At 45.8% G+C, this 22,991-nt stretch overlaps 1 protein-coding gene across 2 annotated transcripts in view; it reads left to right on the top strand.

Moving 5' to 3' along the window:
• The window catches only part of Cacna1e (calcium voltage-gated channel subunit alpha1 E), a 484,040-nt gene that overhangs the window by 388,552 nt on the left and 72,497 nt on the right, over nt 1-22,991 (top strand). Inside the window, exons 11-25 of one of the 2 annotated variants that reach the window (XM_087581477.1) lie at nt 1,230-1,283; nt 1,933-2,022; nt 3,328-3,537; nt 4,240-4,352; nt 6,350-6,462; nt 6,727-6,858; nt 7,316-7,388; nt 8,291-8,408; nt 10,595-10,662; nt 12,082-12,179; nt 16,310-16,366; nt 17,523-18,176; nt 18,608-18,921; nt 21,094-21,253; nt 22,370-22,499. In XM_087581477.1, the coding sequence (XP_087437603.1) occupies nt 1,230-1,283; nt 1,933-2,022; nt 3,328-3,537; nt 4,240-4,352; nt 6,350-6,462; nt 6,727-6,858; nt 7,316-7,388; nt 8,291-8,408; nt 10,595-10,662; nt 12,082-12,179; nt 16,310-16,366; nt 17,523-18,176; nt 18,608-18,921; nt 21,094-21,253; nt 22,370-22,499 (2,384 nt within the window). 2 annotated transcript variants of the gene reach the window in all.

Raw genomic sequence — 22,991 nt, 5'->3', positions numbered from 1 at the left:
GAATGGATTCTGACACTAAACATCCCATGAAGATAGTGCATATTCTATAGGTTAAAGCCTTTGTCTTGGGCTATCTCTACTTCAGAAGCCAGAAAGTGGGACCTTAATTCTGTCTGGCCAAATGGATATTTGGAAATTCTTTAAATCCCTGCCTCTCATCAACTCGATGAATTTTTTAAAAGAATAATTTCTAGACTTTGGGAAAAGGCTAGTTACTGCTTAATATAAAATACAACTTAGAAACAGTATAGATCATGGATGTACAGGGTAAAGTAAAGGATGAGATTCACCGTCCTCTAAGTATACAAAGGTGTTCACTGACCTAGAAATTCTCAAAGTACATTGTGTGGGAAGTTTGTAGAGGTTTCCATACATAGGAATGTTGGATTAAGTTGTTGGTCACTGATACTAGAACAATGATCCCTGGCTCACCTCTCTTTCTCACAGGTAGGAATGAGTATACAAATTCTACCTCTTGGTCATGTGGCTGAGTTTTTTCCCCAGCTACCAGCTCCTATCCTTAAGTTTTCCTGGGCCCTTTCTTGCTACAAATCATCTCATTAGCATACAAAAGACAGCTCTGTGCCAGGAACCAGAGACAAAACCACACACACACACACACACACACACACACACACACACACACACACACAAGACTCAAGGGTGTATTCACAACTCCTTAGCTCAAGTGCTGGTCAACAAAAGCTAGGTAGAGTTGGTGGGGACATACAGAAGCATGCCTGCCTTCTCTCTGAAGACCCTTGGGCTCTTCCCCTCTCCTGCCTTACAGTCATGAACGTGCAGAACAGCCTTACTTCCTGGATGAGAGGACAAATGCTGTAACCTGGGAGACAGGAAGCAGGTACTTTCTGAGGGCTTGGTAGAGAAAGGAACTTGGGTAGAAATAACAGAAATAGAACATTTTCACTCTTAGAAGGCTTTAACAAGAAATACTACTTCTTCCTGCCCCCATGGGGCATCAGTTATAAGAACCCTCAACTTTGTCAGCATGCCCCAGGAGCCCCTCACTACACACCCTCCTTGTTCTGAGAAGCTCGTGTTCCAGTGAGACTTGATTTCTCTCCATGCCGGTGCCCACAATGTGCTCTGAACTCCTTTTTAAACACTCTCTCTGTCTCCTGAAGCCAGAGCTGTCCCTGAGGGATTTTCGCTTTGCAAAATAATTTGGCATTTACAGATGATTTACTAAACCATTTGTTTCCATACAGAGGAAGTCATGCTTGCTGAAGAAAATAAAAACTCGGGAACATCAGCCTTGGAAGGTAAGGAAGAGCTGCGAGTCGTGCTTCGTTAGTATTTGCCCTCTTAGGCGGTGGCAATCTCTCTTGATCAAAGAGGAGAAAGAAAGAAGAGGGGGCACACTGGGATTTGAAACACGAGAGTCTCTCTGTAATAAAATCCCTCATGCTTTAAAATGATGAGAATTGAGTCACAGATTTAAATGCCTTTTAAAGTGATGGAAATGAAACCCAAGAGTTGCATTGTTCCAGGGTGTGTGATTGATAGAGCTCAATGAAAAGACCATCATACAACCGATGGTCTATGAAGGGATCTGCTATTAAAATGGATGGGGATCATCTTGGGACCACTTTTGTTACCGGGAAATGCCATTGTTTAGGAAGAGCCAGAATAAATAGATAAGGAGGGTCTGTTTACCTACAGCGATTAGATTAGATAAACTCCAACTGGGATTCAAAACCTATGAACATCTGCAGGTACTGGCAAGCACAGCGCGCTGCCTGCCATTCTGTAGACTCCAGAGTCCCATCACCCTGGCTCCAGTATTAAAGGCCAACACCTGTGTCACAGGGCCCTTGCACAAGGCCTCTTGCCCACAGCCCTCAAAGTTTTGTCCAGGATGATCTGGGTGTACTTATGGCCTCTCACTGGCCTTCCCCTTCCCTGGCGTAGTGCTTCGAAGGGCAACCATCAAAAGGAGCCGGACGGAGGCCATGACCCGAGACTCCAGCGATGAGCACTGCGTTGATATCTCTTCAGTGGGTGAGTGATCCAGTTAGATCTTCTTTTACTACTCTGGATCTCCCATGAAATGAAGCTCCTGTCTTTTGAGAAGAACTACAAGGAGGAAAAAGAACCCAAAGGATCCAGAATCTAGGGACATAATTAAGGGAAGGCGTGGGAATCTAACCTAGATGACAATGATTTACAGAAAAGACGACCAGGGGATGCTGTGTACATGAAACTCGGGGTGTAGGGTTCTTCAAGTGTGACAGATGGATCTTATTTGCAGATGTGTCCTCTCTCTCCTGGGTGTGACAGTGAGAACCCACATTGGGATACAAGTTGAGTATCCCTAATCTAAAAATCCAAAATCTGAACTGTTCCAGAATTAGACTTTTTTAAAAAAAGAAACAAGCAAACAAACAAAACAATGCTATGGCACTACAAGTGGCAAATTCCACACCATGAAACTTTGGTTTCTCCCAAAAGTTATTTAAAATATTATATGAGGTTACTTACCTTCAGCCTAGGCGTATAAGATGTATCTGAAACATACGTGAATTTTATTTGTAGATGTGGGTTCCCACCCCCAAGATACTTTCTCATGTGCAGCTGGTAGTGCAATCACTAACCTAGTTCTCTGAAATCTGAACTGCTTCTGGTCCATATATTTTGGATAAGGGATACTCAACTCAAGGATCCTGAGGACCTATTTCTTCTAGTGACCCACATGAGAGGAGTTGAAGCCATTTGCTTAACCGTAGTAGCACCAACCTACTTCCATCCTGTGAAATTTAAACTAATTCCTTTTGACACCCCACTGATATGATGACAGTTCAATCCTAGGTTTTCTTCCAGATTCTGGCCGATGACAGGTTTTTTCCTCCCCAGAAAAAAGGGCAGGATTTCACTCCATCCTAAAAAGCAGAAGAGACTTACAGAGCCCATTGCTGCTCTATGTTGCCAGTGGCAGAAATATCACAAGTGCAGCAGAAGGATTCCGGTGTCCGAAGCATATCTGAAAGGAAAGGGCAGAGAGAAGCTTCATTTGTTACAGATATAAAGACGATCCTATTAGGATTCAAGATGCTGGGTGTCTGCCTGGTGTCCTGCTTGGGAATCTTTCAGTTTCCTAGGAATTGAGTGCCTGGAGAGCAAAATCAGGGTTTCTTCCTGTGGAGATTACTTAGCCCATAATTATAGGGGTTGCCCAGTTCTGCAATGTGGCAGTCACCTCGCCCTGGTACTCAAGCTGTCCAACTTGCCCTTTGGATGCCACCTGATCGTGGAGGGTAAGCCTTGCATATATATGTAGCCTCATTCCTCCTCATTTCCCTTCATTAGGCACACCTCTTGCCAGAGCCAGTATCAAGAGCACAAAAGTAGATGGAGCCTCCTATTTCCGGCACAAGGAACGGCTTCTGCGTATCTCTATCCGACACATGGTCAAGTCGCAAGTGTTCTACTGGATTGTCCTGAGTGTTGTGGCTCTCAATACTGCCTGTGTGGCCATCGTTCATCACAACCAGCCACAGTGGCTCACTCACCTCCTCTGTAAGTGAACAGCAACTGCTGTCCCCTCAAGTGGGTGGGTCTGTTGTTTGCATGGATGACTTCAAGGGCACAAAGCAAGCTAACTGTTCACACTAAAGGAAGCCAAAGGTGCCCCAATGGAAGATGGGTTCTCAAATAACTGCTTACAGCCTTCATTACCAGTGGGGTATAAACAATCACTGCTGGCATTTAACAACACAACAATAGTAACAATGAATTAGAGTTGTACCTTGGGTCCTAGATGTTTCTTATGAGGGTTCAGTGGTGTAAAGAATTTGAATCATGAAGTGCTGGGGAAAATGTCCTAAGAACAATAGATACATCAAATGGACTGGGGCGTGGGGGTGGGGGGAGGAACATATAAGTCTGCTCTGAATATGACTGCTTTTGGGTATGAGTGATGGCCAGGAGACTGTTACACGGAGTGGTATAGTGGAGGATCCTCTCAGCCAGTCTACAGTAGAGACCTTTCTTCTCTGAGTACCGCCCTCTGCTTGAAGGCCACAGATAACCCCCTTCCTGTTGCTAAAGGGCAACTGTTGGTTGGGCTGGGGGCTCACGGTGTTCAGAAATTAGGCTTTGCCCAATGCTGACTTCTTACATGTTGGGATCTGGGGCTCCTCACTCGGGTGTGTGTTAGTGGGAGAGCAGAGGAACTACTACCACCCGTGAAACGAATGATTCTACCCTTGATGCTTTCAGACTATGCAGAATTTTTGTTTCTGGGACTCTTCCTGTTGGAGATGTCCCTGAAGATGTATGGCATGGGGCCACGCCTTTATTTTCACTCATCCTTCAACTGCTTTGATTTTGGGGTAAGTCCACGGAAGCCTGCCTGTCCTTCAGTTTCTTGTTGATAGGCCCTGGGTTTAGATAAGCAGTGCAGTGTGCCACTCAGCACGAGACACTGAGGTTGTAAGTTGTAAAGGGGCAATGGATATGAAGAGAAAAAGGGAGTTCAGAAGCCAGCGAATCCTTGCCAGGCAAGGGTTTGTTCGGCTTTTAAAGACCTCTTTGGGTTTTAGTGTTTTTATTGATGTATAACACATATACTAAAGAGTGTACATTTAACTATATAGCTCAGTGAGATTTTACAAAGCGACTCATAGCCAGAATTTTGAACTACTTATTATCCTGGGAGAAGTCTGGGAGAGAAGGACAAAGGACTTAATTCCAGAGGTAGCTTTAGAAGAAAGAGGCTATACATTTGTTTATTTCCTACTTCAGTTTAAAATGAGCATAATTGTCTCCATATGCCCTCATATGAACTCACACACTCTTGTATTAACATGACTCCATGCAGAATATTACATCAAGCAGTTAACTTTCTATATAATATTGAGGTGCATTTCTAGTTAGTTAGTTAGTTAGTTAGTTAGCTAGTGTTGCTAGTGATGCTCAGGGTACATTCACACACATTGACTTCCTGTGCTGCCTCCAGGAGTCCCGAAAAAGGCATGAGGTGTTAGGAGTAAGCCTGCCCTCTACTCATAAAGTGAGAGAAACGGCAATGCTCAGCTCACAGACCTGTTTCACATCAGAACAAAGTAGCAGGACCAGAGGTTTCTGAGCCAGCTCTCTGTCTACAAAACCCCTTTCCTTTTCTGCCAAAGCTCCAGTCAGGTGATAAAGATTCAGAGCACTTGCCAATCTCCATTTTCACCAAGAACATACGGTTCTGAGCACAGGCAATTTTCAGGCATAATAGCTAGTCAGAGACCATTTTAACCATGATTTCTCTCATATACGTATTCCTCAGCTTTGCTTTGAGAACTCATTGTCATTATTCTCCCCCAGTCTGATGCCTACGACATCGTCAACATTTCATAATTATATGATCTCAAAACAACTCAGAGCCAGCCATAGTGGTGTGCTCCTGTAATCCCAATTCTCAGGATGCCGAAGCCAAAGGGCCACAAGTTTGAGGCCAGCCTTGGCTGTGCAGTAGATTACAACCTGCCTGAGCTATGTAGTGAAACTCTGTTTCAGAAAACAAAAGTTGGGGGGGCTGGAAAGGTGACATAATGGTTAGGGGTGCTTGCTATCCTATCAAAGAGCTCCAATTGGGCATCTAACACACATGTCAGGAGGCTTACAACCACCTGGGCCACTGTACTCACACATACACATACACATAATTAAAGTAATCAAAAAACTCTCAAAATGCAGAAGTTAAAGCTGTACAGTGTTGATAGACCGCTTGCCTAGGATGTACAGAGGAGGTCCTGGGTTCTGTTCCAATTCCCATAAACAATAATCTTGAAATGATAATTGCAATTATGACTTCCTATAGCAATCAGACCCTAGGTCAGCAAAGACACTATTACATCAAGAATTACAAGGCCTCAGTTCCTGAAAGATATTTAACACAACAGCACCTAAATATTCTGAGCAGCGCTGCAGTCTGGAATGCTGAGAGAATGTGGACACCTTAATTGGTTTCCATGGTTTGGGTACCACTCCTTTGTCTGTGTATCCAAGGTAATGTGATGCGGGATGCATTGCTATCAAATTTGTGCAAAAGCAGTGACTGGGCATCGTGATTTCACTAAGGCCAAGTCAGTAAACCAATGCTCACTAAGCAGATTTAAAGTGAGGAAGGAGAAGGGGAACAGTGTGTGTGTAGGCGGGTATGTAGCCATTTTTCTTTGGTAGTTTCTCATGTGTACAGCATGATAGAGTTAGGGCTGGTTGGGGAGGGAAAGTCTCAATTTTACCAGGCCCTAGTGAGAGTTGATGGCTGTATACTAAGTACCAAGATACTTCTGTCTTCCCTCTCCCTCTTCTCAATGTGGCTGGGTTTGTCTCTTAGGTCACAGTGGGCAGCATCTTTGAGGTCGTTTGGGCAATCTTCCGACCTGGCACATCTTTTGGAATCAGTGTCTTACGAGCTCTCCGGCTCCTAAGGATATTTAAAATAACCAAGTAAGTGGTGCCATCTGGCTTTTTCCTGCCACCTTTGAGAACAGAACTCTTATTGTGTTCTCCCCTTGCTTTCCCATTCTTCCTATCTCCCTTTCCTAAAGACCAGGAAACTCAATGACAAAACACTGAGTTCCACATTTCCCAGGGGAGGACCACCTTATTTTCACAAAGGCAGTTGTTCTCAGACTTATAGGCAAATGGCAAGCTAGCCTTGGGAAAGACATGGTACTGTGTCATACCTGTGACCTTGTCTGGGTTTCACAGGTATTGGGCATCCCTCCGGAATCTGGTTGTTTCCTTGATGAGCTCCATGAAGTCTATCATCAGCTTACTCTTCCTCCTCTTCCTCTTCATTGTTGTCTTTGCTCTCCTGGGAATGCAGCTCTTTGGAGGCAGGTAAGGGCCAGGGGCTTTCCCATATCAAAGAAGCTCTCAGTCTTAGGACTGGAAGTACCAAGGTGATTGGTTTGGTGTATTACCATCTTGTATGCTCTTGGTCTGAAGAGTCTAGATAGACTTGAGAAACAAATGTCTCTGCTGTTAATATATATATATATATATATACATATATATATATATATATATATATTCTGAAAATGGTTCTTGCTGGAGGACCTATCCCTTTGAAGCTCTCTGTGGAATGATCAGTGTGGAACTTCATAACTGCTGATCAGCCCAAACTTTGTCTCTTGATGTGTACCTTTCAAAGCTCATGATTTTTTTTCAGACACATGGTCAATGGAGAGCAGTAAGGGGAGGGGTGATGGGGAGAAAAGAGAAGTGATGAAAACTGCAAGCTCAAGTCTGGAGAACTTGGAAAATGAGATTCTCTTCTCCCTGATTTCCTTTGCAGGTTTAACTTTAATGATGGGACTCCTTCGGCTAATTTTGATACCTTCCCTGCAGCTATCATGACAGTGTTCCAGGTATGAGGCCAACTGATAGCTCAGAAGTGTTTTGTGGGGCCCATAGACCAAGCAGTGTAAGAAGGCGGTGTCTTGAGTGGTTAGGGCTCCTGTTTTCTTCCCAGATTATACCTCAGAGTATGCCTCGTGTTTGAGGAATTATTTTACAACCATCTCTCAAACTCCTGGGCCTCGGTTACTGCCAGCAAATGGCTTTTTCTCAATAACCTAGTCAGTCACCCTTCTCCCTGTACCTGTAAGTTTGCAAGACATCAATTCTGGGGTATTCAGTCACAAATCACATTTATGGCTTGTCTAAAATCTGCAATCTGGATATTTCCTGACCTATGTTCAACTTAATGAGGTAATGGGATCTCTTTCCACTGCCATCTCGAAATAGTAGGAACAATGTTTAAAAGCTGTTTTTTTTTTTTTTAAGTCAGAGAGAAAACTCAATCTGAATAGTATTTTAGAATCTTTTAGGTGAAAGAAAAGTACAGCTTAGACAGAATATGTGGCTGAATTAGAACCCAGTTTTCCATCTAGAATCACTGAGGCTTTCCACAATAATGCTGCTGTCTTGGGAATGCTATGTTGTCACCCTGGGAAGAATAAGGTAGAGATCAGACTCTTAGATTAGTGGGTTTCCCTAAAGGTGTGCCCAGCCTAGAAGGGAGAGGAACTCAGAAATGTGAGGAAATGGAGTATTTCTTTTTTTCCTCTTTTTACATCAAATGTCTGTAATTCCTTCCATATAAAAACAAGATTGTTAATTTATGGGAATGGCTTTCTCCCCTACCTTAGCAGGAAGTCAAGCAAGGAAATAGATAGATAAGATCCAGCCCTGATATTTGCCCTTCACAGTGGACCCATCTTCTCCACCAACCCTGAGTCTTGACCTGCCTATTGTTTGTCCAATGTAGATCCTGACAGGGGAAGACTGGAATGAAGTGATGTATAACGGCATCCGCTCCCAGGGTGGGGTGAGCTCAGGCATGTGGTCTGCCATCTACTTCATTGTGCTCACCTTGTTTGGAAACTGTATCCTCCTAAGTTGTTCTTCTGTATTCTGGCCACTTCCCTGCACCAGTCTTTGATGAGGAGGTGGTGGCAGTGGTGGTAGAGATGATGGTGGTAGTGGTGGTGATGGTGATGGTGATGATCGTGATGGTGGTGGTGATAGGGCTTGGATAAGCAGGGTGAGAGGCCATAGGCCATGCTTACTATGACTAAAGAAAACAAGATTTTCACCTTAAGGAATCTGTACACTAATTCTGTGAAGAATATAAGCATTTAAAGGGGCAACTACCTAAATCTACAGACTATACAAATCATAAGTTTGTTGAGTGGATGGAGATACGGCAAGGCCTATAAAATATGTGAGGCCTGAGATCGTGTATACTGAAATAGTGGGAAGATTATAGGACTAGTTAATTAATTACACATTTATATACAGCAGAGACTATCATGTCATAAAACTTCAAAATAAATAGTACAAAATTAGCGCTAATAGCATTAAGTATCAATGGCTATTGTATTGACATTATGTGTAAAACTGTTTTGGCTGCATAGATACTGATTTGCCTATTCTTTACCTTGTAAGAAAATACCAGATCACACCAAGTCAATACACCGTAGAGGATGACTAACAGTGAGATTCTATAACTCCAGATCGTAAATCTCATGTCCTCAGTCTTACTCTGTTGCTGATGGGGAAAATACCCTGACAAAAGCCACTTAGAGGAGGAAAGAGCCTGCTTTAGGTCACTGTTCCAGGCTATGGTACATCATTGTGAGGAAGCCAATGCAGCAGAAACTTGAAGCAGTGAGTCACAGCTCATAGTCAGGTACAGAGAGGAAAGAGTTAAAGCTTATTTCAAGTCTCTGCTCTTTTCATTGCTCTGCTGTGACTGCCAGAACCTGGCATTGGGGGCTAAAATAAACCCAACTCTTGTTGGGGTATTTGTTTATAGCAACAGGAACAAGACTGAAACACTTGTCAAAAACATCTAGACCAAGAAGACTGAGTTTTGAGTCCTTGGGACATTCTTCATCAGCTAGGTGTGTGGTCTCCAAAAAGTGTCTTGTTCCTTCTGAGTTTTTTTTCACATCTCAAAAGAAGATAATGATATCTCTTTTACTAACTAAAAGAATTGAATGAAATAATTACTAAATGCATATTTTTTGAGACAGGGTCTCACTATACAGCTCTGGCTATTCTAAAGCCCACTATGTAGACCATCCTGACTCTGTCTACCAAGTACTGGGATTAAAGGTGGGTACCGCTATGCCTGGCTTAAATGCATCTTATAAACTGTGAATATTTGTGTAAACATTAGGTGTCCAGAAAAGTGATATTCACCTTGAATTGGGTTTTGAAACACAGAGGGACACTCTGACGAGGCTGCAGTTTTTGCATATAGCCTCACAAAGAAAAGATGTTCTTTTCAGCTTCTCCCATGAGAACTTCTACTAGTAGGAACAGATTATAAACTAGACATAAGGAATGCATAAAAAGAAGCTATCTGATACATTGATGAAAAGGAAGGCCAGTCTATCACAGTGGCAGCCCCATGACTTTCCTGCTACTCTCTAAGTAGACAGAACCATCCTTTTAGGGTAGGACTAGTTTGATGTTCCACAAGGTAGGGGCCTCAAACAAAGAAGATGGAGAGTCAGGAGTTAGAGCATGTAGTAGAAGTAGATTTCAGCACAAATCTTGTCCTTGCTCTGACATTTGCCAAACGAATCCTGGAAGCTCCCTGGAATCCTAATAAGAACGAGAAAAGTCAGCACCCCATTACAGAAACAACTGGTCTCATTTCCTGCTGCTTTTGAAGAAAGAGTGGCAGGATGTCCACCATATCCACTGGTCCAAAGGTGTCTCCCGCCTTCCAGGAGGGAGAAATGAGCACTGACACTCAGCTCCCTGAACATATTTCTCAATGATCCTTTTGTTGCCTGTTGCTACTCATCAATGCCATGGCTGTCTGGGTGCTTCCTCACCCTGTTTGCCCTCACAAATGGTTTGATTCAAGGCTTACCTTATTATTCTATGCAAAGAGGAAAACTATGGAAGGAGGAAGGACACATATTACCCCATTTCTTCTCTTGTGGCCTTGGCAACTTCTTCCAGTGTTGAGTCAGGAAAGCCCTGGAGGTACCCTCCCAGACCTACTGAAGCCTTTTTCTTTTCCTGCCTGTCCATCCTTGACCCATACCCACAGACACACTGCTGAATGTATTCTTGGCTATCGCTGTGGACAATCTCGCCAATGCCCAGGAGCTGACCAAGGTAAGCACTATCTTCTAAGAGGGTTGGTTATCTTGTAGAAGCTGTTAGATGGCTGGGCAGTCACAAACCCATACAGGAGAACTGGTTTGCTTTCACTGAGTTGGCTGAGGTTTGCTTCAGCCAGGATACAGGAAATATCAGCTTATCTCCATTAGTCTTCAGATGGTTCCTTCCTAGAATTATGGAATGCAGAGCCAAAAAACTATTAGAATTCTAGATTTTAAGCTCTGCCTTTGCTCCTGCCACTGTGATCATATTACGGCCTCAACTGTATAACCGAATCCTCACAGTTTAGTTGTGAGAGTGGTCAGGGGAACTGGGGCTCCTGCACTATTGCTGCCAGGGTATCCATTAGCCATGGTCATTCTAGAAGTTTCTATCAAATCAGATACTACCTTTCTCAAAAACATATTCCTTTCTTTTAAGGGATTCTTCATTCCCAGGGATGAGACAGTGTTGACTGCAGTGGGGTGGTCTACAAAATGGGTATAATAATCTTGCTGCACAGAATTGATTTTAGAAAGGTATAGAACACCCCAAGAACACTAATCTGCCACCTGCTCTTCCCCAGATCTTTTAAAACCCTCACCTCTATGATATGAGAAGGAAAATACCAGCTTTAGTATGTGAAAAACTGGCTTTGAATCCTATATCTGTCAGTCACTGACTGTGTTAGCTTTGGTGAAAGTGCTGATCTCCATTCATAGTGTTTTCACTGATGTACAAAGGGAAAGACAGATCTCCCTAGATGTCTCATAGAATTACAGCAAAAGTCAAATGAAATACTGTGTGTAGACACCACAGCATGCTGGGAGGACATGCATATCATAATACTTATAGTCACTACCTGGAAAGTTTTTCTTGCTGTCATCACTTTGAACAAGAATATAGCTGAGGCAGGGCCAGAGAGATGGCTCAGCAGTTAAAAGTATTTAGTGCTCTTCCAGAGGGCCTAACTTTGGTTCTAAGGACCATATGGAGTGTCTCACAACTGCTTGGAACTCCAGCTTCACGGAAGTCCAATGCCTTTTTCTGGTTTCCATGGGAACCTATATACCTCTCTGTCTCTGTCTCTGTGTCTCTGTGTCTCTGTGTCTCTGTCTCTCTGTCTCTCTGTCTCTTTCTGTCTTCCTGTATCTATCTCTGTCTCTGTCTCTGGGGCTCTCACTCTCTCTCTCTCTCTCTCTCTCTCTCTCTCTCTCTCTCTCTCTCTCTCTCCCCTCAACCTAAAATGTAGATGAAGAAATGAGACCTCTGCCTAGAAACCCATGAACAATGCAGGGAAGATTCCATGTCGGGGTTAAAACTTTTCTTCTGCTTACCTCATCTTGCTGGGTCTTCAGAGCTCCTGGGGAAGATGGAAGGAAGCTACTCTCCTTGTTGCAACCTTAGGTAAAGCTATCTTTGTTTTGTGCCTAGGATGAGCAGGAGGAAGAAGAAGCCTTCAACCAGAAACATGCACTGCAGAAGGCCAAGGAGGTCAGCCCGATGTCTGCTCCCAACATGCCTTCCATTGAGTGAGTAGGCTATCGAAATTGACCCTGGGCTTCTGGGGCTAAATCTAGTTTATCAGCATCTGTGGTAGTCAGATGTAGGAAGGGACCTCCTCTGCTCTGCGAACTGACCACAGTGAAGTGTTACAGGCCAGATAACAAGAATAGTAGGGGGGCGGGGGGGGGGGAAGGCAACATTCAAGTAAATCCAAGATGCACCCTCTGTGCAAATAGAAACCTAAACATACAGGAGGCAGTTCGTGTGGTGTTTTGAAGGAACTGTCCCTCAGCAAGCTCTAGTGTGGCTTATAGAAACTGAGGGGAATGGAAGATAGTGAGGCCAGGGAGAATGACACCAGCCAGTGAAGCCAGTGCAGAGGTCATGGGAATACTTAACATGGGAGGATGTAGCATATAGTTTCCACTTTAAAGTGCCACTCTGCTCCATGGAAAATGGGTTGTGAGGGCCCATCATGGCTGCAGTGAGACACAGCTGGCTGTTAGAGTAGTGTAGGTGATGATGAGTTAGACACAGGAGGTGGTAACAGAGGACACCATAGCTCTGCTCATTCTGTCTTTTGAAATGTGAGCCAATGGGATACACTTAGGTATTGAATGCAGGAGGGGCGATACAAATTTCTCAGCAGTTTTATAGTTCGGGGACCTAAATGGCTGCATGGAGGGTGGGAGCATTTATTGATACTTCGGAGACAGTGGAAATCCAGCGTTTGTTTTGGTCATATTGACTGTGAAATGCTTCCAAGGCATCCAAGTGTGTGAATAGGCTATTGGTTACATGAGTCTCGAGCATCCAGGAGAAGTTGGGATTAAAATAAAGATTTGGGGGAAGTCATTTGCATTTAGATGGTATTTAAGCCAGCAGTGTGGGTGAGATGACCCAGGAAGAGTGGGGACAGGGAATGAGTGGAGCTGAGGACAGAGGCTGAGCATGCGCATCTCTGCCACTGGAGAAGCTGGGGAAAGAGGCAAGGGAGTATAGCCAGGGGACAAAGAGGGGACAGAAAAACATGATGTCCTAGAAGCCTGTATCAGAGTAGGCAGTGACATATTATTGGCAGAGTGGGCACACTATTGAAGAAGTACTGCCTCCAAAGGGGACAAAGAAGAGACCACTGGATTTGGCAAGACAGAAGCTACTTTAGTGCCTTGCTAGTAGCCTGGTAGGAACAGTGTCCAGACGGAACAGATTTGAAAGTGAGTTGGACAAATGATATGAAGAAAAGATAGGATCACTCTACCAGAGTCTATCTTCATCAGTGCTCCATGGGAGAAGTTGGGAAGTCAATATGGGTCCAGCACAGGCCTGGCCTCTGCACAGTAAATGAGGGCAGTTGGTGGAAGGGAACCAGAGAATTCCTTCCTGATGATAAATAGAGCATGTATGCAGCCTGTGTGAAAGATCCTGTCATGTTGCTGGGGACAGTGGTAACCCATGGAGAGAGAGAGAGAGAGAGAGAAATACAGCCTGAGCTAGTGGCCCCTGTCAATTGTTACTTAAAGCCAGAGAGAGAGAAGTCCTCAGTACATTGGTCTTTGGAAGGAACTTCTGAGTAGCCTCTGTCTTACCTACTGGGATGCTCCCCATTCTATATGGTGCCTGCCCCCTATCTATTTTACTATTGATTTGTGTTTGCTTTTCAAAGCCGTGAAGGCTTGATTTCTAAGCCCCTTTTCTGTGAGTCTGAGAAATAAAAAGAAATCATTAAAGATTGATTGGAGAATACCAAACAACTCCTTCCTTTTTAGAATATTCTCCGGTCTTGAGTAATTCGCACCCTGCTCCCCTGAACTCAGAAATTTTGGCTAAAATCACATACACACAGGTATCCAAAACTGCAGATGGATAGGACTGGCTGCTTCAGGAGTGGGTGGTTCTATTTACTGAGATGAGAAGCCTGGGGGAGAAGAAGGTTTGGAGAGATGTGATTGGTGATGATGTTTGGCCCAGAGTAGAAACTATTTAGGGAATGGAAGAATGAATGAAATGTGGGTAGGCACAGGGCTGTGGGAACCAAGCAGTGAACACCAGCGCAGAGTGAAGGTGTCACAGATACTGCAAGAATCCACAAGAAGATGACATCAGGGCTTGGGTTGCTGTCCACATACCAAGTGGTGTTTATTGTTGCTAGGGGTGACCTCAAGGGATGCATGCCTTGCTCAGGTGTGCAGCTCAGACAACTGATTTCTGGTAAGCACATAACCTCAGAAAGAGCATCATTACAAACACAAGCTTCCCATTGTTATAATTCTGTCAAAAAGATGCTCTGTGGCATTAAAGAGAACCACTTAACACCACAGAGCCTCTGTTTCCCCACGTTTGTAATGAGAAGAAGGACATCTGCTCTTCCTGCTTCACACAGCTCTTATGGGGTATACACAAGACCACATGAACATGAGTTACAGTGAGTGGCTACTTCTCTGTGTGGTTTGGGAATATGAGTGAAAATTTGGGATGTTACCTACATGAATAGAGAGGTGAAGTCAAGTGTCAAGTATGTGTCTGGCTGTATGACAAAGATTAGTTTCTCTTTTGCTTGGAGTGTGTGTGTGTGTGTGTGTGTGTGTGTGTGTGTGTGTGTGTGTGTGTGCAAAAGAAAGCATGCATGTGTGTGAGAAAGCCTCTGTGTGTAATAGAAATATAAAGTATGTGTGTGAGAAACTGTGGTAGAGAGTTAGAAAACAAAATGTATGTATGTATGGGGGGGAGAGAGGGGGAGAGAGGGGGGATAGAGGGAGAGAGAGAGAGGAAGAGGGAGAGAGAGAGGAAGAGAGAGAGAGAGAGGGAGAGAGAGAGAGAGAGAGAGAGAGAGAGAGAGAGAGAGAGAATCCTTCCATATACTTACACATACTCCTAGAGGGCTGGTATTTTGCATACTTGAGAATTTGCAAGTAGATCATATAATATGCTTCTCCCAGTGGGTATGCATGCTGCCTGTCTTGAGTGTATGCTTCTATTTCTATATGCTACCAATGTTTCTCGCCCCTACACTGTCCCATGCCTGCTATAGTACAGGCTGATGATACTGAGGGGTATGGATTTTTGTCAAGGAGCTCACAACGTCTCTCAATGACATCTACACCAATGAGTGCTTGTACACACGTACATTTGTGCTTCTTCCAGGTACCCCCAAAGAGGCTTAGACTGGCTGCCTCTGCTTCCTCAGACCTGCTCCTTGTATAAGGCTCCTTTCCAAATGCATGAGTTTGGCAGCTGAGCAGAGTTCATTAGTCTGGCATGTTCTGCACTGATGGGGATCTCCTCAGACAAGGAACATCATTTAGCTGTTTTCCATACCCAGCAGGGCTCATTGGGCTGAACCAGGGTCCTCCAGCTCAAAAATTTGAGCAAGCTCACTCTGGGAATATCTCAGATAGATTGCCCTCCACCCTAGGTTTGGCCCCGTGCTGACACACTTATTCCTACTTTTACAACTTCTATCTATCACGCTACTCTGATCTTCCCTTAAGCATGTGTTTGAATGGATGCGATGCATATGTAGAAGTAATATTTCTCTACACCAGTCTAAGATCAAGTCTGTGTTTCACCCAGAGGAATCGGGTAAACCTTGAAGGCTTCTCCCTTAGGGAATCATGTCCTCTGAAGTGTGGCTCTGTGGTCTCTGAAATGTGGCCATGTCCTTAGCCTTGGGCTGCTCCATACCTCATTGGTGTGCATGGCAGAGCATTTGTTTCCTCCATGCTCCATAAAACTGAGCCAGGGTCTGCTGTATTGTGATGACCTTGGGAGTCAATCCTGTGTGAATATCCTTTGTCACCCTTGAAATGGTGGGGGAGGGGTGCTTGTCCAAGTAGGACTCTGGAGGGTGGCAGTATAAGCTCACTGAGGCATGCTATGAAGCATTAGAAGGTCTATTCTACACGAAATAGTCTGTCCTCCGGGACTCTGCATGTGTGCTTCAGGACTGAGATCTGGGTATTTGCACATAGCAAGGACTCAGAAGCCACTGTGGGAGCACTCTAGGTGGGGGAGTCTACAGGAGACAAAGAGGTGCATGGAAGCCCTGTGGACGTGCAACACTCTCTGGCTTCCCTCTGGACATCTGCTGGTGGCTGTGGGGCTTGCGGTTCCTAGAGGTTGGGGTGGACTGAACCTGTTCGTTTTTCTTCCCCAGAAGAGACAGAAGGAGAAGACACCACATGTCGATGTGGGAGCCGCGCAGCAGCCACCTGTATGTGTGTACCGGTCTGCGTGTTGTGGAGTGGTTCTGTGTGGGCATGGGGATGATGTGTTTTTGTCCTTACCACGGACAAAGTGATACCAAGTGTAAATGTCAGTGTGTGCCTTGGCGTGTGGGTGTGTATGCGTGTTTCATGCACATCTGTGAACGTGCCCCTCTGCCCCTTTCAGTGCGCTTCTATCAGTGTGTCTAAAGTATGTGACAGTATGTTGTTTGCTCTTGTTTGGCCTGCGAGTGGGCACGTGTTCACATGGGTAATTAGTGTTGGTGGGTGTTTTCTTCACGTAGGTAGTTGTGTACATCTGTGTGGGCCTCCGCGAAGGTTCGTGTGGGTCCATGTGCATATCTCTTTGGTGGGTGTGTACCCACAGGCACGTGAGGGAAGGAGTGGGCGTCTGGCCTTCCAGCTGAGGAGCCCACGCCTGTGTTCTTGTATGTCATGTTTGTGCCTTCCTGCTGCCTTGTGAATTCTCATTAGGCCTCTGAGCTGAAATGCTCAACTGTTAGTTTGGCCATCAGCTGCTGGTGGTCTCTGTGAATATAGCCTTTCGTGGGTTTCATTCGCTGTTGCTTTAGAAGCTCATGATCCCCCTACCTTGCGGGGGATACTGCCGTTGTTAGAACATGGTGGCTGCTTGCCACTCTCAGTATCTTTCTTAGTATCTGAATATGGTGCATCTCAGCCCCGGCTATTCCAGGCTAAAATCAGAGAGGGATGGAGAGAGGAGGATAATCTCTGACCTTGAAGGAAGGGTCATTTGTGGGTATGTAAGAGACCCCAGCTAATGCCCTCAATCAAAGGAGAAGTGGGGAGGGAAGGCTGGTGAGTCCTTTTATTGCCACTCTCACTTGTCTTGGAGACACTAGGCTCAGTCCTGGGCTGACCCATCCCTACCACATGGTGATTGCACTGCAGAGGCAGGGATTGAAATGAAAATTACCCTACACAGGACTCGGACAATTGCTCTGACAACTTTCTCATGTGTGGCCACTCTGCCCCTTGCATCTCTGTGCTTCTTGTTGGGATCCTTCCATTAGTTCCTTCACCATGACCCCTGCTCACCATGGCCCCTGTAACCTGCCATCTCTGACTCTCACATGTGCTACCAGGTCCTGACTATAGCCCTTGCCATTTCTCCATTGTCAGGAGGGAGAGGAGACGCCGACACCACATGTCTGTGTGGGAACAGCGCACCAGCCAGCTGAGGAGGCACATGCAAATGTCTAGCCAAGAAGCCCTCAACAAAGAGGAGGCCCCACCAATGAACCCCCTCAATCCACTCAACCCACTGAGTCCTCTCAACCCACTCAATGCTCATCCTAGCCTCTATCGGAGGCCCAGGCCCATTGAGGGCCTAGCCCTGGGCTTGGGTCTTGAAAAATGTGAAGAGGAGCGTATCAGCCGTGGAGGTTCTCTCAAGGGGGACATAGGTGGCCTGACTAGCGTCCTGGACAACCAGAGGAGCCCTTTGTCCCTGGGCAAACGGGAGCCACCGTGGCTGCCCAGATCCTGTCATGGAAACTGTGACCCAACCCAGCAGGAGACTGGGGGAGGAGAGACTGTGGTGACTTTTGAGGACCGGGCCAGGCACAGGCAGAGTCAGAGGCGAAGCCGGCATCGCCGAGTCAGGACTGAGGGCAAGGAGTCTGCCTCTGCCTCCAGAAGCAGGTCTGCCAGCCAGGAGCGGAGTCTGGATGAAGGGGTGTCCATCGATGGGGAGAAGGAACACGAGCCTCAGAGCAGCCACAGGAGCAAGGAGCCAACCATCCATGAAGAAGAGAGAACTCAGGACTTAAGGAGGTAAAGGAGTCCCAGAAGGGCTCTGGAGGGTGTGAGGGCACTAGAGGGGTGGGGATGCAGCTCAGGTGTTTGTGAGGAATTCTGTGATGGAAACCTATATGGGTCTCAGTTTCCCCCTCTATAAAATAGAGATGATGCCAAAATGCCATATAGAAGGCATGGCTTAATCTAACAGGCAACCTAATCTTGCAGAAACGATGTTCTTTTCCAGAGCGTCTTCACTGAGTGTGGAGCCTCGATGGATGGGTAGATGGGAATCTGTCAGTGAGCATGGCCCATGAGCATTTACCTCACTGTGTCTGGATAGGAATGGAAGGCAGCATATGCTGTCAGGCCTGCTTGGGCTCCTCTTCCCTTTCCTTTTAGCCAGAGGCATCCACCACTCTAGAACAGCCTCTGAAACACAGCCATCTCCTTCTCTTTATTCTCAGGACCAACAGTCTGATGGTCCCCAGGGGCTCAGGACTGGTAGGAGCTCTTGATGAGGCAGAAACACCTCTAGTCCAGCCCCAACCTGAGCTGGAAGTGGGGAAGGATGCAGCTCTGACAGAGCAGGAGGCTGAAGGCAGCAGCGAGCAAGCCCTGCTTGCGGATGTACAGCTGGATGTGGGCCGGGGCATTAGCCAGAGTGAACCTGACCTCTCCTGCATGACAACCAACATGGACAAGGCTACCACTGAGAGCACCAGTGTCACAGTCGCCATCCCTGACGTGGACCCCTTGGTGGACTCAACAGTGGTGAACAGTGAGCACAGTCCCTGTTCTGTCACCCCCTTCTACCCCCCAACTGGAGCTGAGGACAGCTAGTTCTGGGGCCCCTCTAATAGAACTCTAATAAATAATAGAAAGGCACCCCGTCAAGACTAAAACATTTTTCACAGTCTTGAGGCAGTGTTCTCCTACAGAGTTAGACTTCCCTCAGCTGTAATTTTATCCGGTAGAACTTGGTCCTGAGAGTCTTCACAGTGGTTACAATTTATAACCAGTTACATTCTGCTATAACCGGATGGCATTCTTGTGACCTTCTGGGAGGACTAGTAGATCTCCTGAGGTGGACTAGCAGAATGGGTCTTGCTCTGGTTCCTGCTCTGCTCAGTTAGTGGTCTCAGAAAAAGCCCTGCATCTTTGGGGGCCTCTGTGGCACATAACGTGATTCCCTGGAGAGCATCCCGGCACTGACATTCCATGACTCTATTACTCCTCTCTCCTAGGAGCTCTCAGACACACTTTCCCATCAAGATTCTTTCATGCAGATGTCAATCTGCAAAACATTGACAAAAAACACAAGGGGAAAGCGTTCAACCTACTACCTTACTGGGCCTGTAGCTACCTTTCCCTGAACCACACCTCGCTCTTGCATTCATGGTATCCCTGACCCCACCCTGACCACATATTCCCCGATGACATTAATTCGGTGCCCTGTTCCTGCATGGCCCCACCCTAATCTCTGCCTCATCCCTAAGTTCCTTCCCAGCTTTAGTCCCATTTCTCATTCTGACTTGAAACCTGTACCTCTCCCCTGTATTAATCATTCCCTTTATTCTTGTCCCCACATGTCACCCTTGCATTGTCCCATACCATATAATCTGCCCCTACCCTATCCTTGCATTAATGCACATGCTATCCCTGTCCCTACACTCACCCATCCCTGCATTAATCTCACTGCTTGCCTGTGGTCACAGGTTATGACCACGGGGTTCCATCGGTATGTGGTTTCCTTCTCTTTCTATCTCCTGTCATGTGAGTCTCTCCTCGGCTCCCTTTCTGCCTCTCTACCTCTGCTTCCCTTCCACTCTCGCTTCAAATCACCCACCCTCAGAAACGACAGGTCAGCTTTTAAAAAGTACATCTCCCATGTCCAGTGCTTACTGGGGTTGACTGGGGCATGTTTCAGGATTCAAGGTTCACAGCCACTTTTAATGTCTGTCTGACTTTGTACTTTTATTAAATAAGAAGTGCTTTGGAGCCTCTTTTTATAAGAAACAACAGTAACTTGGCCATCTCTCTGCTTCATGGTAGGGCTGGTGTGGGTCCTGTATCACAGCGCAGTACGTGACAGGAAGGTTTTTAGGCCCGTGCTACCACTTTGCTACTAGAAGGCCCCACCATGAGCCAGGATCACAAAGGCTTGCTACTTCTCCCGAGTCTCAGGGTAGTGTCACTCCTTGGCCATAGGGCAGACCTTCTCTCCACACTGAAAGCTTCCTGCCCCCTCCGCAGCATAGAAACAGAAAGTAGCCACCTGACATTGTTCCATGACCCCTGGCTGCTTCATCACCCCCAGCACTAGAACACAGTCACAGGCCTATATTCACATGAATATTGCATTTTCATTTCTATATTCATCGTGCTGGAGAAGGTACAGCCAGAAAAGCAGTATGCGGAGAGTAATGGTTTCTTGAAATCTTCCATTGCAGAGATCTTCTGAAGGTGGATAGGATTTCAAATTAGCTGTGTGACCTTAGGAAAGGCATGGAGACTCTCTGAACTTCAGTGTTTCTATCTGTATATTGGGAATAATAGTGTACCCCACTGAGGGGTTGTTAATATGGAAGTTCAATGGGTGAGCTCAAACAGAATGTGGAGTTTAGACATAATTTCTAAATTGTGAAAGCTTTGTAGCTGCAATGGTTATGCTGTCTCCTACACTACAAATGTTCATCTGTAAAAGGGAAAATATTTTTATTATTTCTATGACACAAAAGGCTGTGGTATGTAGTATGGGTAAGGTTAGAGATAAGAGGAGGAAGACTTCCCCTCTGGGGAAGAGTCCTCATTTGGGGGACTGATGCTGTCAGGGTACCTTCCCAGCATCATCCTTGGCGTCCCCTCCTATCCATTCCTTTCTGTTCCCAACTGAAATGAGAAACCATAGATGTCTGCAGCTTTCTGAAGAGTCAAACCTTTCCGCTTGCAGTTAGCAACAAGACGGATGGAGAAGCCAGTCCCTTGAAGGAAGCAGAGACCAAAGAGGAAGAGGAAGAGGTGGAAAAGAAGAAGCAGAAGAAGGAGAAGCGGGAGACTGGAAAAGCCATGGTGCCCCATAGTTCTATGTTCATCTTCAGCACCACTAACCCGTGAGCCATGCTCCTGTTGCATCCCACTTTGATACTAGGAGATAGAGAGCCAGTATTTGAGCCAGCCCGGGATGCTGGAAAGGAAATGGGGAGCCCTGTTATCTTCCTGAGTCCTCCTGGCAGAGGGTAGCTAGAAAGGGAAATATTTGGAGCCCACTAGGTAAGGTAGGGCATTAAGCTGAACAGTTTCTCACCTCTGTGTCCATAGTTTCCAGGGTAATTAAAGACAGAATACAGGAGAAATATCATGGGAAAAGACCCTTCCCTACTCTTTGATCAGAAGTTAGGATAAGGAAAATGAAGGAACTCTCCTTGAGGATGTCTTCAGACATTCTGGAAGAGGAAACACTATGGACCCTAAGATGGTCAGACATCTACTGGAGTTTAAAGGTTTGGTACCTCTGTTCTGCATATGGAGTTTTGAAAAGAGCTTCCTTTCCCAGGAATGGAGGAGTGTTAGAGAAGAGTCTAGAATGTTAGGTTGAAGAAATATAGAACGAAGAAAAGAGTGTGTACCTTATGCCCTGTAATTGGCATATAGATCAGCTTCTGAAACAGGAAAGTGACCTTCAGTGGTCACGTGGGCAGTGTTCAGACATACCTGTGGGGTGGGAGGAAGCTGGTTAAGATGTCACATCATCCAAAGTTAGAACAAAGACTGCAGATATTTCCATCAGAATAGTCAGGAAGCCATAGAAACATCCTCGGCAGGGATTTGTTTTTGTGTTTCTTGGTTCTTTATGATTTCCTAGGCAGGTCCTGGTTTCACTGCTTACAGGAGAAGACACCAAGATTCATCAGAGGGTACCACATGCCACAGGGGGTTACATAGTCTCACACAACTGTTCCTCAAAGCTCACTCAGTGTGTGCAAATAATGAATCTTGGCTTGCATGACATAGCCTCTCACCAATCTGATTACCTTTCTCCACTAGGGCCTGAAATCAAGGGGTGGTGCTTGAGAAATTAAATTGCTCTCCCTGGTTGCTTCCTTTGGCAAGGGCCTGGCTATCTGGAAGAGGCTGATGTAGGCTTATGAGAAGTACAAGGGGCAGGCCTGGAAACGATGTAGAATGAGCTCAAAAGGGTGAGCTCAACAGGCTTTTCTCATCCACAGGATCCGCAAGGCTTGCCACTACATTGTGAATCTTCGCTACTTTGAGATGTGCATTCTCTTGGTGATTGCGGCCAGCAGCATTGCCCTGGCAGCTGAGGACCCTGTACTAACTAACTCAGAGCGTAACAAAGTGAGTACTTGGGGGGCAGTTTGCCAACATTCTTAATGCTCTGGGGTCTATTCTATCCCTAGCCCTCTCCTTCCGCATCAGAGGGGAATCAAGATAGGATGAGAAGAAGGTTTCTGGGGATGAAGAAGATAGAGAAATTGTGCCTGTTCCTTAGAGACAAGTATGAGCCATTTCCCACACCCACAACCACACCACTATTTTTAAGCTGCAGAATCAGGCTTGATACCCAAAGCTAGCTAGGCTTCTGAGAGGGCTCTGCTGTTATTGAAAGGTCTGGACATAGGATATAACATAGAACCATAGGTGATGTGTGTGTATACAGGGAAACTGTGGGTCTACCACAAGTCATTGAGTCATCTCCTAGGTACCCAAAAGGTCTGGAAAGAAAGATTTATGGGGAACAATTCAGGCTCTGGAAATGAAGTTATGGCTAAAGGGAGGGATAGCCTCTGGACTATGTGGCTCAGACAGGTTCCCTGGTCCCTTCTTCCT

This window comes from Rattus norvegicus, chromosome 13 (assembly GCF_021556685.1).
Source record: "Rattus norvegicus strain SHRSP/BbbUtx chromosome 13, alternate assembly SHRSP_T2T, whole genome shotgun sequence".
NCBI lineage: Eukaryota > Metazoa > Chordata > Mammalia > Rodentia > Muridae > Rattus > Rattus norvegicus.
This window is presented reverse-complemented; position numbering and strand designations above follow the sequence as displayed.